The 20,226-nt window shown below is 33.8% G+C and overlaps 1 protein-coding gene across 2 annotated transcripts in view; it reads left to right on the top strand.

Moving 5' to 3' along the window:
- Window positions 1-19,840, top strand: part of DNAJB4 (DnaJ heat shock protein family (Hsp40) member B4) — a 43,269-nt gene extending 23,429 nt beyond the window's left edge. The window contains exons 1-3 of one of the 2 annotated variants that reach the window (XM_041748815.1): window positions 9,384-9,873; window positions 16,396-16,964; window positions 18,531-19,840. In XM_041748815.1, the coding sequence (XP_041604749.1) occupies window positions 9,663-9,873; window positions 16,396-16,964; window positions 18,531-18,764 (1,014 nt within the window). In that variant the 5' untranslated portion in view covers window positions 9,384-9,662 and the 3' untranslated portion in view covers window positions 18,765-19,840. Of the gene's footprint in view, window positions 1-9,383; window positions 9,874-16,395; window positions 16,965-18,530 lie in introns of those variants that run through there. The other variant, XM_041748816.1, reaches the window with a different exon arrangement.
- The last annotated feature ends 386 nt before the right edge of the window (window positions 19,841-20,226 follow it).

The raw sequence follows: 20,226 nt of genomic DNA, 5'->3' as shown, positions 1-20,226 counted from the left end.
ATTTGCTGAATGAGACACTTCATTCATGGGGAATGTTCACTATGATAACATCCATCCTTTAAAACAAGTTTTAGGGACGCCTGGGTGGCTCAGTGGTTGAGCATCTGCCCTCAGCTCAGGGCGTGATCCCAGGATCCAGGATCAAGTCCCATCGGGCTCCCTGTGAGGAGCCTGCTTCTCCCTCTGCCTGTGTCTCTCCCTGTGTGTCTCTCATGAATAAATAAATAAAACCTTTAAAAAAAAAACAAGTTTTATAGTACTCACCAAATACTATACAACTGCCTATTCTAAATATGAGTCCAAATTAACTGCAATTACCTAAAGAAGGACACCTTATAGTTAAGAAAAAAAGATTTCTAGAACAATTTAAATAGGGTTTAATGTCTAAAGACACTTGCCTTAAGTTTACTTATTCTCTTATAACCTAGATATCGAGTAAGACAAGAATCTCTTCAATATTTTTCTACTTTTTTTACCTAATGATAAATTTGTATTTGAAATGATGACATTTTTAGGTATTGTAACTTACACTCAAAGTCTGAGATCTTTCCACAGGAATGAAAATTTAGCCTCTTGAGTTCCAAACTTGCAACAGGAACTAAGGCTGGAAAGGTCTGACTCTAAAATCAAAGATACATATATTAAGGAGCACCTGACAGGCTCAGTCAGTAGACCAGGTGACTCTTGATGCGACTCCAGGTCGTAAGTTCAAGCTCCTCGTTGGGTGTAAAGTTACTTCAAAAACAAAACAAAACAAAATTTTGAGAATACATTTTTCCCATTTACTTTTAAATTTTTAAGTAGGTGTATTTTTTTAGAGCAGCTTTAAGTAGCAAAAATTGAGTAGAACGTAGAGTTTTCCCATAAACATCCACCCCACCCCATTATCAGTATCTCCCACTAGATGGAACATTTATTTACAACTAATGAACTTATATTGATACGTCATTATCACCCAGAGTCTGTAATTTACATTATGGTACACTTTTGGTGTTGTACATTTTATGTGTTTGGACAAATGTATAATGACATGTACCCACAATTTCAGTATCATACAGATTAGTTTCACTCCCCTAAAAATCCTCTGTACTCTACCTATTTACCCATCCCTTCCCAGTAACCCCTGACAACCCCTACTTTTTTTTTTTTTTTACTGTCTCCATAGTTTTACCTTTTCCAGAATGTCATACAGTATATGGCCTTTTCAGACTAGTTTCTTTCACTTAGTAATATGCATTTACAGTCCCTCCAGTGTCTTTTCCTGGCTTGCTAACTCATTTCTTTTTCGTACTGAATAATACTTTATTGTCTGAAAGACCATAGTTTATCACATTCACCTACTAGAAGACATCTTGGTTACTCCCAAGCTTCCAAGTTTGGGCAATTATGAATGAGGCTGCTATAAACATCCATGTGCAGGTTTTTGTGTAGACCTAGGTTTTTAATTCCTTTGAGTAAATACCAAGAAATATGATTGTGTTTAGGATCTATGATAAGTGTAGTTTTTCTAAGAAACCACCAAATTATCTTCCAAAGTGTACCATTTTGCACTCCCATCAACAATGAGTGAGAATTCCTATTGCTCTACAGCTTTGCTAGCATTTGATGTTGCCAGTGTTCTGGATTTGGGCCATTCTAATAGCTATGTTGTGGTATCTTTGTCTTTATTTGCATTTCACTGACGACATTTGATATGGAGCATCTTTTCACGTGCCATCTGTATCTTTTTTGGTGAGGTTTCTGTTAAGGTGTTTGGCCCATTTTTAAATTGGATTGTTTGTTTTCTTATTGTTGAGTTTTAAGAGTTCTTTATGTATTTTGGATAATAGTCCTTTATCAGATATGTCTTCTTTTTTTCTCTCTCAAGATTTTACTTAAACTCTAAACAGGTTAGTTAACATATAGTGTAGTATTGGTTTCAGGAGTAGAATTTGGTGATTCATCACACTTACATATAAAACTCAGTGCTCATCCCAGCAAGTGGATTTCCTTAAATGCCTGTCACCCATGTAGCCCATCCCCTCTACCCACCTTTCCTCCAGCAACCCTCAGTTCTTTCTCTAGACTTAAGAGTCTCTTATGGTTTGCCTCCCTCTCTGTTTTTATCTTATTTCATTTTTCCTTCCCTTCCCCTTTGTTCATCCGTTTTGTTTCTTAAATTCACATAAGTGAAATCATATGGTATTTGTCTTTTCTGATTGACTTATTTTGCTTAGCATAATACACTCTAGCTCCATCCACATTGTTGCAAATTCAGATGCCTTTTGAAATATTTTCTCCCAATCTGTGGCTTGTTTTCTCCTTCTCTTGACAAAGCCTTTCTCGGCAGAAAATTGTGATTTTAGTGCAGCCCAGCTTATCAATTCTCTCTTTCCTGAACTGTTCCTTTGGTAGTATATTTAAAAATCATTGCCAAACCCAAGGTCATGGGAGCTAAGATTTTTATAGTTTTGCATTTTATACTTAGGTCTGTGATCCATTTTGAGTTAATTCTTTTTTTTTTTTTCTTAAAAGATTTTATTTATTCATGAGAGACATAGAGGCAGAGAGAGAAGCAGGCTCCATGCAGGGTGCCCCACGTGGGACTGAATCCTGGGTCTCCAGGATCACACCCCGGGGGGGAAAAGGCAGGCACCAAACCTCTGAGTCACCCAGGCGTCCCCATTTTGAGTTAATTCTTGTGAAAGGTTTAAGGTCTGTATCTAGATTCATTTCTTTGCAAGTATATATCCAGTTGTTCCAGCACTATTTGTTCAAAAGACTACTTTTTCTTCAATATATTGCCTTTGCTCTTTTGTCAAAGATAAGTTGACTGTATTTATACATGTCTCTATTTCTGGGTTCTCTATTCTGTTTGATTGGTCTATTTGACTGTTTTTTCACCAATATCACAGTCTTGATTACTTTGTTTGAAATAGTCCATGTATTTGAGATTTACATTTGAAATGCAATGAATCCTATCTATATGAAAGTTTAACGGTTTTAAATGTTAACAGAGTCAAGATGAGTAAGTAGCAAATATTAACTGGAGTAATTGGAAAAAGCCATTTATTCTTAGTTGGACCACTGTTGTGTGTGGATGTATATACTTATAAGTAAATTTTTTTCTAGAAAAAAGTTATTCTAGTTCGTATGATGAGATTATCATCATCACAATAGTAGCTAACACTTCCATAGCCCTCAGTGTGAGCCAGTCTCATTTAAGTGTATCTCATTTAATCCTCACAATAGCCTTATGAAGTATATATTAACGCTAATCTCATTTGACATATGAGGAAACTGAGGCTCAGAAAAGTTAAGTTCAAGGCCACACAGCTATTAAGTGATGTTGTCAGGACTCTAACCCAGGCTGTCTGGCTCTAAAACCTGTGTTTTTTAACGACTCTGCTATCAGTATTCCCTGGTGCCACCTTAGCAAATTTTATAACCATTATTCAGCTATCTGAAGCACTGTGAGAACAAGATGTAAAAGAGCCTCAGTTTATTTATTCTTGGATAAGAAGTATTGGGGAATGGAAGTCACAACTTACTAAAATTAATCACTTGAGAAATTTCTGAACTAAATGTACCTATTTAAGAATTAAATATTGACAGATAAAGCTTCCAACAGGAACATTGGTAAAATATTAGAAGTCATTTGTTTTTAAGTATTTAAGTGATGATCTGAATTTTAATGGTGATTTCTTTTGAGACTCTGGAAGGCATGCTGTGTCTTTCTTTGTGCTAATGTATTATAAACTGAGAAATGATTTGTGAATTGGAGAAAAAAAACCTTTTGAAATTGTCTTGTTAATAAAACCAAAGTAGAAAGTGAAGATGGCATCAGTTGAATGACTAGTTACATACTTTTAAGATTTTTTTGTGTATGATAAAGTACTTATCTTTAGCTCTCATTCTCTAAACATATTTAATATTTTAAATTGTGATTATACAATTGAAAAGGACTCATACTTCTGTAAAAATAACTTATCTACACTTACCGTGGAAGCATGATACTGCAAATAAGGAAGCTTTGTTAAAGTTATTGGAAAAAATATGTCATTAGAATTTTTACTTAATTCTAGGGATCCCTGGGTGGCGCAGCGGTTTAGCGCCTGCCTTTGGCCCAGGGCTCGATCCTGGAGACCCGGGATCGAATCCCACGTCGGGCTCCTGGTGCATGGAGCCTGCTTCTCCCTCTGCCTGTGTGTCTGCCTCTCTCTCTCTCTCTCTCTCTGTGACTATCATAAATAAATTTTAAAAAAAAAGAATTTTTACTTAATTCTGGCCCATGTCTCCATAAGATAGTGACACACTTCCTCCAAATATATTATTGGGCACAAAAACTGTTAAAAAGTAAAAAAAAACTTTGTAAAAGTTTAAGTAAACTTTTATTTGAACTTTAAGTAAAAAAAAAAAACTTTGATAAGCAAAATAATAAACGTCCTTAAGTTTTCTGATTTATTGAAAAATTAAAATCTCTTACCTTCATTTACAGATGAGTCACCCCTACCCCAGCATGAGAACTTGACCTTATAAATTGTAAATATTAAGATGAAAAACCTATTTGTAATTCTCTTTCTTTTATTTATTTACTTATTTTTAAAGTAAGCTCTACACTCAATGTGGGGCTTAAACTCATGACCCCAAGATCAAGAGTCACATGTGCCAACTGGCCAGCCATATATATATATATACTTATAAAATCATATAAGCAGGACTTAATGTGATTTTTAAACAGTATTTAAAATAGACTATTATGTAGTCTTCTTGGCTTTGTTTTTTTTTTGTTTGTTTGTTTACATCTCAACTCCATTTTCCCTAAAAACTGTCACTACTTTTTTCCATTTACATACTCTATTTTTGTCATTATAATTATTTATAGGGATGACAATTATCAGACACCCACATTAAAAAAAAAATAAATAACACGGCAGCCCCGGTGGCGCAGCGGTTTAGCGCTGCCTGCAGCCCAGGGCGTGATCCTGGAGACCCTGGATCGAGTCCCACGTCAGGCTCTCTGCATGGAGCCTGCTTCTCCCTCTGCCTGTGTCTCTGCCTCTCTCTCTAGCTGTATCTCTATGAATAAATAAATTAAAAAAAAACAGCCTTTAAAAAAAAAATAACACTACAGTCTTAGATGAAAAAAATTTAGTGTAAAGTGATTGTGTAATGGATTTTTAACCCCCAAGTGGTAGAGGAGACAGCTCAGTTTGAAAAAGAAAATGTAAGAGTAAAATTTCTCTAAAGTACTATGTAGTTTAGTAATTATCCACTATTATCTATCCACTACCCTATTGCATCGAATTGCAAGGAGTATAATGGTATATTTGATAGTTTTTTTCTTTGCATTATTTCTAGGGACATATTTCCAGGTATGGTATTTACAGAGATTTTAAAATCATTTTGAATAATTTTTCCCAGGGTCTCCTGGATGACTCCGTTGATTAAGTGTCTGACTCTTGATCTCAGCTCAGGTCTTGAGCACAAGCCTGAGTTCAAGCCAGGTCTTGAGCACAAGCCATGAGTTCAAGCCTGGTGTTGGGCTCTACACTGGAGCCTACTTAAAAAAAGAAAACATGTTCCCAAATAGTTTTAAAATTATTTTTATTATTTTTTATATTTATATTGTTTATTTTATTATTCATTTATTTTTAATGGATAAATGGGTATTTATTTCATTATTACCCATTTTGAACTATCAGTTTACATCACATATACTTTTTTTGTGTATCTGTATATCTCACTGTATTAGTTTCCTAGGGCTGCTAAAACAAATTGTCACAAAGTAGACATCTTAAAACAACAGAAATTGATTCTCACACTTCTGGCAGCTAAACCAAGATATAGGTAGAGCCATGCTCCTTTCAAAGGCTCTGAGAGATAATCCTAGGAGAGTAGTATATATAGATCTACACGTTTCAGGTATAACTTTTCTGCTTATTTGAGTGTCTCATCCTTTTAAAATAAAAATGTAGTGGATTTTATTTTATTTTTATTTTTTAATTTTTAAGTAGGCTCCACACTCATCATGGAGACCAACTTAGGGCCTGAACTCCCAACCCTGAGATCAAGATCTGAGCTGAGATTAAGAGTTGGACACTTGGGGTGCTTGGGTGGCTCCATGGTTGAAAGTCTGTTCGACTCAGGTCGTGATCCACAGTCCTGGGATTGAGTCCTGCATCAGGCTCCCCACAGGAAGCCTGCTTCTCCCTCTGCCTATGTCTCTGCCCCTCTCTGTGTATGTCTCATGAATAAATAAATAAAATCTTAAAAAAAAAAAAAAAAAGAAGAGTTGGACACATAGCCAACTGAGCCGTCTAGGTGCCCAATGAATTTTAGCTCTTAAAAAAAAAAAAAAAAAAGAATGTTTTCCTTTGGTAGCCTGAATGTACTGTCCTCCTGGGCCTACCTTGTTTCCTGGGCTGCATGTCGCTTTTCTGTTCACTTGACATAGAAGGGCAGTGGAGGGGTTGTCAGGTTCACCGGGCTCTGGGTATGAGTTGGCCTTGATCCCCCCCAACCTCCTCCTGATACTGCTATATTTATTTTCTTTATTGAAGTATAGTTGACATACAATGTTGCATTAGTTTCAGGTCTACAACATGATGATTCAGCAACTCTATAGTTATGTTCACCACAAGTGTAGCTATCATGTTACTATACAATGCTATTATAATACCATCAACTGTATTCTCTGTGTTTAACTTTCATCTTTGTGATTTATTCACTCCAGGCATATAATATCTTCCTATCCATTCATCTATGAATGGACACCTAGGTTGCTTCCATATCTTGGCTATTGTAAAATAATGCTGTAATGAATGTGGGTGCATATATCTTTTTGAATTCGTGTTTTTGTTTCCTTTGAATAAATACCCAGTAGTGGAATTACTGGATTGTGTGGTATTTCTATTTTTAAATTTTTGAGGAAGCTCCATACTGTTTTCTACAGTGGCTGCACCAATATACATTCCTACCAATAGTGCACAAGGGTTCCCTTTTCTCCACATCCTCACCAACATTTGTTTTTTCCTGTCTTCTTGATATTAGCCATTCTGACTGGTGTGAAGTAGTATCTCATTGTAGTTTTGATTTGCATTTCCCTGATGATTAGTGATGTTGAACATCTTTTCATGTGTCTGTTGGCATTGTTTCCAAATGTCTGAAAGAATTATTTACTCATTTGATCAAAAACTAGCTAGATTTTTAAAGTCTTCAAATTATAATTGCTTCTTTATTAACTTGAAATTTCAAAGTTGAGGTGAATTCTTGCTTTTCAAATTTAGTACTGTGATTCTTTTTTGTGTGTATGATACTTGAAGAAATATGAAAATCCTTTATCATCCTTCCCTATATGTGGAAAGTCAGATTTGTTTCCATTTGTTAAGCTATAATGCATTTCTTGGAAATGTGAAAGATCTAGCCTTTGGGTTCTAAAGTCCTTTAATATGTCAAGTCCTGATAATATTTCTAGCTATCTGAAAATGATTGAATCACATAAGAATCTTTTTTTTTCTCACAGCATTACCCACCAGAACAATTCAAACTTTTCATAGATAGTAATGTCAGTGTTCCTTTGGTAGTAAATATTTAAAGGAGCAATTAATTCTAGAAAAAGTGATTTTTATTACATTTTTACTATACTCTAGATGCTGATCATTGCACTGGACTTCAACTTGCATTTTTTTTTTTTTTAAACTAGGAGTTTTAGGATGACTTTGGATATCATCAATTTTCCCTAAGTTTTTTTTTGGATTTGAATGGTTAACCTTTTGACATTGAGTATCTGTGAGACTAAAAAATTAGCTTGAATTGCCAACTGACAAACATCTGTAACCTGTAAATAGGCTAGACAGATGCTATACATTTCTGATACCAAAGTATTTTTAAAGGAGAGAGTTTTGAAAAATAGGAAATCCTAGCTGTCAAATGTACAAAGATGAACATTCTGAAAGAATTGCTGAATCATGAATGTAAAGCTGCTCGGGATATACAGTAGATGTTCCCATATCTTTAAAGGTTAACATGTGATCATTACCTTTTCATCATACTCTAAACATATATGTACATTTACTTTTCCTTTACATGTTCTGTTTTTAAGTTTACAGATATAAGGTATTTATAGGGCTCTGTGCAATTCTTTTGACATTTTCTTATTAGTCCATCTTTCCATTATATTAGTAATGGGAATATTTTTGAAAAGATGACAATACAGCAGATAAAAGATGAGTAATATATATTGAAAATATTTCTCATAAGTATCCTATATATCCTATATCCTGTGTGTGTATTATATAATATATATTACATATTATATAATACACACAGACATCAAAAGGGTATGTAAATGATATGACAAACTTTATTAAGAAAAAAAACAAATACAAAACTACAACAAATAAATATAAATATTAGAAAAAAAGGACTAAAAGGAAATACACTAACATTTAGCAGGGATTTCCTAAAGTGGTATGATAGGTTTTTATTTTATATTTTTTTCTTCTTTTTTCTTTCTGTGTTTTCCAAAATCTTCAGCTATGAGTATTGCTATTTGTAATTAGGAAATGTGTGTTTAAAAGGAAAAAATATTTCTCATATCACTGCCCCATAAATAGCCTATCCAGATTTTAAGATGATCCAGTCAAGGTCTTATAAGAAACATGAGTATTTACTGTCTGTAACCTGATACTTGTCTTCTATCTTTCCTGCAGCACAAAAATTCTTTAAATAGTGACCCTAGGAATTGGGCGGAGGCCGGGAGGGAGGGAAAAGTGGGATCTCATTCTGTTTTTGCTGAAGTAACTAAAATCAGATATGAAGCTTTCACAAATAATTAGTTTGCCAGAACTATTAACTCTTGTATACTACAAAAAACTAGTTAAAACCACTAACTAGAATAACATGTAAGCCCCTTATTGCTTTTGATGTTTATAATATGTATATAACCTTTTACAATGTGAAATTGGCATGTTGACTTCCTGGCATTTCTGATTGATAGACCCCAGGAATTCTAAAGATGACACAAATTATCTGAAAATTTTAATTTAAACAACCATATTTTACTATTGTATATCTTACATTTGGATAACTTAAAATTAAAATACATAAACTAAGTTCAAGGGTACCTTTAGTTGTATAATACCTTTATTTTAACATAGGATGCTTAATGGCTATAATTATTTTTGTTGTTTTTTTCACCTACGATAGAGTAAATAAATATGTAGTTATGACCTTCTATGCTAAAATATTGTTTTCTTAATCCACTTAGCTTCTTAAAAAAGAAATAAAAATAGGAGAGCCAGAAGGAAAATGAATAGTTAATCGTGGAGGAGGAGAAAACCTAGCTCAGTACTTTGACTAGAGGCAGCTGGGGAAGTGACGTCCTGTAGCATTTGCTGTTCTAGAAAGTACAGAGACACGTAGTGAAAATGGGAGGATCTAGAAGGAGGCCGTCTCCCGTGTAGTGTATATTTATCTGTAAGTGAGCCTTTGGGGAAGGAATTAAATACAGAGACGCTGTTTGCTTGCTGCTTTAGGACAGCGAAGCTGAATTGCTGATTTGCTTTAACTTTTAAAATACCCAGCTTGGTTTATTTTTCTTGGAATTGTTGTATTGCTAAGACTGGGGACGCTGTTTTCTTTCACAAAGGAAAATCTAAGTTCATTTCAAGGCATTCGAAATGGGGAAAGACTATTATTGCATTTTGGGAATTGAAAAAGGAGCTTCAGATGAAGATATTAAAAAGGCTTACCGAAAACAAGCCCTCAAATTTCATCCGGACAAGAACAAATCTCCTCAAGCAGAGGAAAAATTTAAAGAGGTCGCAGAAGCTTATGAAGTATTGAGTGATCCTAAAAAGAGAGAAATATATGATCAGTTTGGGGAGGAAGGTAAGTATTCTGTGTATCTCCTTTGGTCTCTCCGGCTCTGTCTCACTCTCTTCCCCCCCTTCTTTTTCAGCCTTCTGGTTATTGTTAAGTTAAATTCTCAGACATCAAAAGTAAAAAGACAAATAATGGATGAAAACAAGATTTCACCTTTGATCATCTGAATGAATATTATGACACAGCTGTGAATGAAATGTACCTGTTTGCCTTTTTTTTATTTTGACATCTTGTAGTAATCTGCCATTAGATTTATAATGTTAACATTGTATATTTGAAAAGAAACCTTAAATTTACCTACCCATTAATGAATTGTGTCAAAAGTCTTATGCAACCTGTTTTGTTTTCTAATGAATTTTCTGCCAGAACCAATAAAGGTCCTTCTGTCATTTAAAATTTTAAGATTGGCAGTTCAAATTCTGAGTAGTTCATGTTTTATTCACAAAAACAAAGGAAGTTTTTTGCCTTTCTGATAACAATTTAATTTAGATTGAACAAGATAGAATCTTCTCTCTGAGAAGCAGAAGGCCCAGGCATTTAGCTCTAGTTGTTTTTGGCATTCCGCCTGGAGAGGAAAGAATTTTCCTGATGTCATAAAATACCAGAACAAGTTTTTAGCTTAATTGTAAACAGTAATTGTGTGCCAAGAAAATGAGATCTCAGAAATACAAATTTTGACCTAAAATGGCCACCTAGTTAGAACAATTATTGATTTACTTTTAGGTAACATTATTTCTTTCTTTTGAAATTTTACTATCTAGGTATAAAGGAAAGCATGACAACTTCCCTTTCCTCTCCCTGCCATACTTTTTCTTTCTTGCATTGTGAGATAGAAACTAGTTGAATACAGTAAATGGGGGTTATTAAGATTATCCTTTTATTATTCTGAATTTTACATTTTGTCCCATCACCTCCATATAAATGTAGATATAAAATAAGACTATTTTAAATTGCTAATTAACAGCAACAACAAAAACACTTTAATCCCTACAGATGATTCTGGGATTTTCAACATTTTGAATCAGGGCTAAGTTATTTCATTATTATTTTTTTCTCTCAAAATATTCTCTTTTAAATCATTGTGGTCATGAAAACTTTATCTCTTTGCCTCCTTTACTGCATTTCACATAAAATTTTCCTAATTAGAAATATATCCTAAAATACAGTGAAGCAGTAACTACTTATTTTGAGTTAAAAAATTAAATTTTTGTAAGTAGGGTGATTGAGTAGAGGGTTTTGTTTTTTCTTTTCTTTTCTTTTTTGTTTCATTTTTCTTTTTGATCGAGTTACCAAAAATTGCAGTTTCTGCTCTTGGTTTTGGTGTGATTAGGACCTGCAGTGTCAGGTTCCTGCAAAGTAAATATTGAAAAAGGCAAATAGTGGCCAGTGGAATCCTGCTTATTCCTTACGGCCCATAGTAATCAAAATACTGTGATTTGGTTCATCTCAAAAGCGAAGCAGGATTCGGAGATACTACAATATACTCTTTCTAAAGAAGCTATTTGTAATTTTGTAAAGAAATCTATAAACGTAGAGTAACACTATACATTCCCATTAAAAAGCAGATACCCCTGCTTACACCACATCTCACCGATAGCCTCCAGTTTGTTTATTACTAAGCCATAGGATTTAGTGTTTTCTAAGGATATTTGTCTTCAGAATATTCACATCATCAAAGGATACATGACATTATCTCTCAATAGTGTTTTTCTGGAATGCTGTTTCTCTAGTTTCAGTTTTACTGATCATTATCAGTGAATGAATTTTTAAAAAATGAAAACAGTATAATCTATGTGTCATGAATCTTTTTTTTTCTTCATTTAGATAATTGATATAAGCAATAGAGGTAATAGGGGAGTAAGTTTTTTAAAGCATTGAAATTTATTTAGAAATATCATTGTCTAGTTATGAGTTACTTAAAAAGTTAGGTTAAAATTATTTGATTACTTTTTAGAAATTATTCTTCCTTTACAGAAAAGCACTATATTTACTTGGTCTTTATTCAGAATAACTCATTTATTCTTTGACAAAATCCCTTTTGGGTATACTGTTTAAATGTGGGAGAACATTTTTTTCTCTTTGCCTTTCACTGGTCAGTTTGTGTCTGCAGGCCTGGCTCCGTAGCCTTAATGTGATTCTCCAGTAGTAACAAAACACTGAATTTTAGGACTGTGGAGCTGTTAGTTAATTTATGTTATATACATACCCCCGACCCCCATTATTACACTCTCTTTCAAGGCCTGGGACAGTGGTAACAGGAACCATGAACTGAGAAGTCTATGAGTTGAACATGCTGAATTTATATAATTAGAAACTAAGAGAACCAGTGATCCAGTTTATTCATGTTTTGAAAATCTCTAATAGCCACAATTTTAAAGGCTGGGTTTAAAAATATTTGGATAAAAAAAAATAAAAAAAAAAAAATAAATAAATAAAAAATAAAAAAAAATAAAAAAATAAAAATATTTGGATAAAAATAGAGATGTTTTAAAAAAAAAATAGAGATGTTTTAAATTTACCATATGATCCAGCAGTTCCACTCATAGGAATCTATAAAAGAGAAATGAAAACATAGGTCCACAAAAAGACATGTATGTGAATGTTCATAGCAGCATTATTTGTAATGGCCCCAAACTGGGAACAATTAAAAAGTACTATCATTAAGTGAATGGATAAACAAAATGTGGTGTATATGTATTTGTATGTGTACACACACACACACACGAATACTGCTAGCAATTAAAAGGATTGATTTAATGAAACATGCTACAACATGGATGAACCTCAAAAACTATGCTAAATAAAAGAAGTCAGATGTCAAAGGCTACATATTCTATGGTTCCAGTTACATGAAATCCATGGAAAAGGCACATTTATAGAGAAAGAAAGCACATCAGTGAGTTACCTACTGTTAGAAGTAGGAGCAGGAGTTAGCTATAGATAGAAACTGGAGAACTCGTTGGGTTAGTAGAAATGATCTATAACTGGACTGTGATGATGGCTGCACGATTCTACACCTTTACTAAAATCACTGAATTAAATATTTTCAATGGATTAATTTTGTAGTGTATAATAAGTAAACCTATTTTTTAAAATAGAGACATGTTCTCTATAGTTGAATCATTTGAAAACAAAAAAAACCACAACTACAGAAATTTAAAATTGGGTTTTGAACATGTCTTCTCCAAAAAGTTTTAGGTTTAGTTCTGATTTGTTCAGTGGATGTCAACCGAAGTTTCTATAAAAGACTAAAAGGAAAAAAAAGAAAGACTTCCAGTAACACATCCTTACAGTATCCTAGTTCTCTAACATTTCTTTTTCTTTAAGCCTTTTTTGGTTTGTAGTTTACCCAATAACTTTAACTACTGAAAGGTAGTATTTATATGATCAAACTTGTGTTTAGTATATTAATCTTTATACCAGCTTGTTCCTTCAGTTCTTTAGTTTATGTATTTAATCAACTGGATCTTTTTATTTTTAAAAATAAGTTGGATTTTTGTGAGTCAAAACTGCTTAAAGGATCTCATTATGCTAGTAATTCTGTAAGTCTTGCTCTAAATCTAGATTTTTACATATCAGATCTTTCTAAAGTGAGAGTTATTAAAGTCCTATAATTTTTTCTTTGAAATCCTAATTCTTCTCCAATGCTGCTTTTTTTGACAAACTTTCAACTAGTGAAAATCTGGTTATAGATAGTATACCAAACACATATTTAATTTTGGATTGCAAATTGGTTGGTGGGTTGTTTGATTTTAAATAATAGTAGTCTTGCTACAGCACAGGCAAATGTTGATTCTAGAACATATTCCTTGATCACACAAAGTGATGATGGTGTCTAGAAAATATCTTGGAGACTAGAGGGAATGCAGTTGAATAATAACATTTTCCATAAGCAGTCAAAATGTATGTAATAAAGCACTGACTGTATAGTTGATAACACGCCTATTATAATTCAAGTGCTGGGCGATGCAAGTGATACTTGCATAATAATTCATATTATATTGTTGTGAATTTTGGTAGGATTTCCATAGTTGTTAGAGTAGCTTTGTCCTTTATCAAAGCTATGTACTTGACTGTTTAATGTCAAGGAAGACCTCAAAGCTTCATTGGTGGCTTTCTGTCAGCTTTGATAAATGTCACTTCAGACTCTGTCAGTCTTCTCAGGGACTCTGTAATCCTGATTGAGTTAGGATTTTTGGCAGAGGAGGAAGAGGTTTTAGGGAAAAGCCAAACCCATAATGTAATAACTTAAAATGTTATTCCTTCTTTTCGTGGATTTACTATGAGTCCAAAACATTTAGATCTTGTCTCGTAGAGAGTTAGATTGGGCAAGCTAACTTACTTAATTTATATAATTAACTCAAACTTACTCAATTTATATTATTAACCCTCTATTAAACTATTATATTCGTGGGATGTGAGATGAAATGATTGAAGTAATTTCAGCATTGGTTTAGTCACATTGGTCATGACCTTGAGTTATATCCATAACCTGTCATTTATAAAAATCTATCACTAGCTTTTTTTTTTTTTTTTTAACATTTGGAGTTATGACTGTACCACTAAAGTTTACATATAAAAAAGAAGTTTTGGGGATCCCTGGGTGGCGCAGCGGTTTGGCGCCTGCCTTTGGCCCAGGGCGCGATCCTGGAGACCCAGGATCGAATCCCACGTCGGGCTCCCGGTGCATGGAGCCTGCTTCTTCCTCTGCCTGTGTCTCTGCCTCTCTCTCTCTCTGTGACTATCATAAATAATAAAATAATTAAAAAAAAAGTTTTAAAAAAGAAGTTTTGTATGAGCTGCATGTTAAAAGTCCTTGTTCAACTTATACTTATCATTCTGTCTCTATAAGGCCTATCCTAACTACTCTTTGGATATATCATTCAATACATATTTTGATAGTGTTCAGGTTATTAGACTTTTCTTGGTCTCTCCAGATTTCTATTCATGGATGAAGTTAAAAATGTAAACACCAGGGCAATCCAGGTGGCTCAGCGGTTTAGCTCTGCCTTCAGCCCAGGGTGTGATCCTGGAGACCTGGGATCAGGTCCTGATTCCGGCTGCCTGCATGGGGCCTGCTTCTCCCTCTGCCTGTGTCTCTGCCTCTTTCTCTCTCTGTGTCTCTCATGAATAAATAAAATCTTTAAAAAATATGTAAACATCAGCTGAGACTGTTGGATGAAATAGAATATATGTGTGCTTTTTAATGGAGGAAGCCAAATAGAATAAAACATGCAAAACTAAGTCTCTGAAAGCATGCTGAGTATAATTTTTTTATTAAATCTCATATGTGTGTGTATGTGTATGACTGTACTTTATATTGCTTTTGCTTTTGCCTATCCTGACACTCAAGATACCTTTTAAAGTTTAAATAGACTTTAAGAACTAGTTCACTAGTTCATTCTGTATTCAATAAACACTAGCATCTATCATTTTCAGCCCTGTATACATGAGCAATGCAAAAATGAATAAAATGTATTTCCTGCCCTCAAATTACTGTTTGAAAGTATTAGAATCTCTTAGTTTTGTCTAATGGATTTATCACAGTTTTAACACTTTTTAGATTCTCTTCCTGCTTATTTCCTTGGTCAGGAATGTCCATAAGACTCATTCAGAAACTTTGCTACTATTGTAATGATACAAATCCTTGTCAGTATTGATCCCTTAAAAGATCACTATCTAATGTTTTGTGTTTTTTAATAGAAACTTTCTTTGATATATAACAGAAAATGCTGCTTCAAACATTTGTGGTCGCTGGTGAGCTACATATTTAGGTGCACCATGCAGAACGGTTGTCCATAATAGACAGAAATAACCAGTCCAAAGAACTTAAGTGTCAATAAGGTTTACAGTACTTGATTTTAGTTTTCTTTCTACATGCTGTTGAAATTAATGCTATCACGTGGTGTGCCTAGATAAGCAATTTTGTCAGATATAATAAGGATAATAATTTTAGAGTCTAAAAAAACATTTTTCATAGATGGTCCTATTGTTTCTTTTTCCCCTTCCTGCCACAGAAAGAGATCTATTTTAATTTATTCTTAAACAGTAAAAGCTGACCTGAAATAAAGTTAGTGTGAATATGGTATTTTATATTATTGATTATGCTCACTGGTTAAAATGGCACTTAAAGATTTACGCATTTTGCACTGATTACCAAAGACCTATTTCAATTGACTTCTTTTGAAAACTCACATTTATATGCTTCAGTTTGTCAAGCCAGTAGCTTATGAGATAAGAGGTTCCTGCTTTTATTTTCTTATTTATCTATGAAACAAAAATTCAGGAATAAGTTGTCATAAAGGTGGGGATTTGGAGGAAGAACTTGAAAGCTAAAAATTTAACTCAGGTTGGAATGAATGGTCAAAAATTAGGTAGCTGTTCTGTATTTAGTGATAACAGCATGTCTGGCCAATATTAATAGATTGTAACCTAAGTTGGCCAAAGCTTATTAATAATACAATTTTTGCAAGTTTAACTTTCAAGAGTTGCAAGCTTTTTTCTAATCATGTTTATCTGTTCATTTAGGGTTGAAAGGAGGAGCAGGAGGCACTGATGGGCAAGGAGGTACCTTCCGGTACACCTTTCATGGCGATCCTCATGCCACATTTGCAGCATTTTTTGGAGGTTCCAACCCCTTTGAAATTTTCTTTGGAAGACGGATGGGTGGTGGTAGAGATTCTGATGAAATGGAAGTAGATGGAGATCCTTTTAGTGCCTTTGGATTCAGCATGAATGGATATCCAAGAGACAGAAATTCTGTGGGGCCATCCCGCATCAAACAAGATCCTCCAGTTATTCATGAACTTAGAGTATCACTTGAAGAAATATATAATGGTTGTACCAAACGGATGAAGATTTCTCGGAAAAGATTGAATCCTGATGGAAGGAGTTACAGATCTGAGGACAAAATTCTCACCATCGAGATTAAAAAAGGGTGGAAAGAAGGCACCAAAATTACTTTTCCAAGGGAAGGAGATGAAACACCAACTAGTATTCCAGCAGACATTGTTTTCATCATTAAAGATAAAGATCACCCAAAATTTAAAAGAGATGGATCAAATATAATTTACACTGCTAAAATTAGTTTACGAGAGGTAAGTTAGTAGGACCTGGGATTCTGAAACCTAACAGAATTATGTGTCTGATCTTAGAGAGCTTATCTAACTAATAGATAATATTTACTAAATATTTACTAAATATTTACCTTATTTTTTAAATTCTCATAAGAACCCTCTAGAGGGGTACCTGGGTGGCTCAGTCGTTTAAACATCTGCCTTTGGCTCAGGTCATGATCTCAGGGTCCTGGGATCAAGCCCCACGTTGGGCTCCTACTCAGCCAGGAGTCTGCTTCTCCCTCTCCCTCTGCCACTGCCCCTGCTTGTGCTCTCTCTCTTTCTCAAATAAAATCTAAGAAAAAAAAAGGAACCCTCCAGAGGTAGTACTACTATTATACCTCTTTTATGGGTAAGATAATGTTTTCTAAGTTTAGTTAGCTATACTATTTAAATGCCTACTTTAAGTGCTAACCAGTTTATGTAGTATGAAGCCTAATACTGGCTTATCTCTACCCAGTTTTTATAGGTATGATTTATGAGATATGCATTATAATTGTAGTCTGTATATTAGATTTTTTTCCAAATTGTTATTTGGAGTAATAATTATATAACAAAAGAGTTTGCTTAAAATAATTTATAAGGGTACTGCTTTAATATGAGTCCTTATTTGTTCTATTTTTAGACACCATTTTTCATATTGGATTATAATCTTGTAGATATAGCCATGTCAGTTCACTGCTTAAAATTCTTAAATGATTCCACACAGCATCTACCATAAAGGTCCAGACTTTTTAGCTTAAAATAAAAGGTCATTTTAAATCTGATTTCTACCCATCAATGTTTATGCATTTCCCTAAGTTTGCTCTATTATTATCTTACATACATTTATGTCATCATCTGAGCTTTCATCTATGGAACACTGTTGCTCCTCACTCTGCCTCAAAACCTGCTACTGGTCCAATGTTTAGGTGAAGCATTCTATATACTCTCAGAAGCTAAGGGGGTTAATAAGCCGGGTACTAAAATCTCACAATTTTAGTCTTACAAAAGACTTCTGCACTTCTGTGCTAATGTTATATGTGTTATTATTACTGGTTTGCTTCTGAGTTCCTAGTGCATTCCCTGAGGTGTCTCTGTTCACAATCCCTAAGTTCAGCATCTAGCAGGGAGGTATGGCATATATAGGCACTCCGTAAACATTTGTTGACTAACCTAATAAATGTATTTCTTATCCTAACATTATTCCTTCCAGAGAAGTAGGTCATTGCTCTTTTTTCTGTTCTCACTCCTAAATTTCTCCCTCTTTTCTTGTCCAACTCCATCCCTGCATCCTGAATGTTATAATGGCAACCTGAAATATTCCATTTCATTTCAAGGCAATATGGAAGACATCCTTTCTTCTCTTTCCTTTTCTTTTCCTTCTTTTGTTGTATTCTGATCATGCATGTCCTAAAGGAATTTTTTAATAGGGAAAAAGTCTTGTAATTATTGATATTTTTTTGGAGGTCAAAATTTTACCTTAGTGGTTTCATCATTCACACCCAGTTTTTTTGTGGTTGTTGTTTGAAGTTCTGAAGTTTGTTAATCTTACTTGGTCTATTTCAGGCATTGTGTGGCTGCTCAGTTAATGTGCCAACAATGGATGGAAGAACCATACCTATGTCAATAAATGATATTGTGAAACCTGGAATGAGGAGAAGAATTATTGGATATGGGCTGCCATTTCCAAAAAATCCTGACCAGCGTGGTGACCTACTAATAGAATTTGACGTGTCCTTCCCAGATACTATATCCTCATCATCCAAAGAAGTACTTAGGAAACATCTTCCTGCCTCATAGAATGAAAAACTTTGTTACCCATATTTTGATAAGGCACTGAAAATATAAAAGGACTGGCAGTTTACTGATGTAGATGTGAATTCTGTATAAAGATGTGTAAATTATTTTGAGGATTCATTAAATTGCATGAATAGAGACGGGTCAAATAAATAGGCAAAAGGGATTTTTACAGTTAGAGATGAAGAAAAAAAACATTCACTGTATTTTATTTCATTTCTCCCAAGTCAGAAAGTTTTAGTATTTTGCTTATGTGTAAAATTTGTTTTTGTGGAGTTAGAGGATATATTCCTAATAAAGTACTAGACTATCCAAGTACTTTATTTCTCTTATCTTTACATTGTCAGCATAATAGTTCTCATTTATAATGGAAATTTAAGTTCTTAACTAACCTACACATGTGATCTATATTTCTAGAAAATAAAAACCCAAGTCATTTGGAAATGTGGCTAACTAGATTTAAATCTCCATCTGAAATGCTGCTATAGGGCTGGGACCCATAAAAAAAAATATCCTAATGCATATGTTTTACCATTTTGATTTTTAAAGTATGCTGTAGCATTTCTTGATAACATGGTTGTAATGTTCTTAAGGCAGACCTTTTCATCATAAAAAGGACATTAATGGCAATTTATCTCCTGTGGAAATCCCAATTGCCTGAATTACTGATATTTTAGAAATAGGCTGTTTTTAAAATGCCATATGTAATTTTATGCAAGTTGACTATATATCTTGGACTTAATAAATTATAGGCACTTTTACTGTCCACTAGTTTAAAATAATTTGTTTAATAATAAATATGTTTTTAGAGGAAATATTGTTACTTGGAATTAATTTTCCAATTACACAGTCTTCTATAACTTACTCATCATATGCTATATGTATCTTATGCAATTTCCCTAAAAAGAATAAACTACCATTATGGTGTTAAACCAAAATATGGGGAAAATAAACACTAACTGCTGCTTATGAATGACGCTACTACTTGTTATGCATATAAATATTTTACTTTTTCATATGTATAGATTGCATTTCTTAGGTGTTTTAATTTTTTAAATATATTTACATTTAAAAAATTATTTTGTTTTCTTTTTTTTTAACCATAGTAAGAGTAATGTCTTGAAACAAAGGTTTTGGTTCAAAAGTAGCTTTCAGGAAGATTAATCTATGTACAAGGTGTACATGGATCCTATCACTGTTTAGCAGAGTAAAAGTGTTCTTTTAGAAATTCAGTGAATAAGTTGCAATCACTACATACTTTATCACTTACTGCATTGTAATTGACGTGCTGTGAAGCTTACCCTTCTAAAAGAACATAGTTCATGGGGTGCCTGAGTGGCTCAGTTGGTTAAGCATCTTCCTTCGGCTCAGGTTATGATCCCAGGGTCCTGGGATTGAGCCTGGCATCAGGCTTCCTGCTCGGCAAGGAGTCTGCTTTTCCCTCTCCCTCTGTGATCTCTTGCTC

This window comes from Vulpes lagopus, chromosome 3, assembly GCF_018345385.1.
Source record: "Vulpes lagopus strain Blue_001 chromosome 3, ASM1834538v1, whole genome shotgun sequence".
In the NCBI taxonomy this organism is placed as follows: domain Eukaryota; kingdom Metazoa; phylum Chordata; class Mammalia; order Carnivora; family Canidae; genus Vulpes; species Vulpes lagopus.
This window is presented reverse-complemented; position numbering and strand designations above follow the sequence as displayed.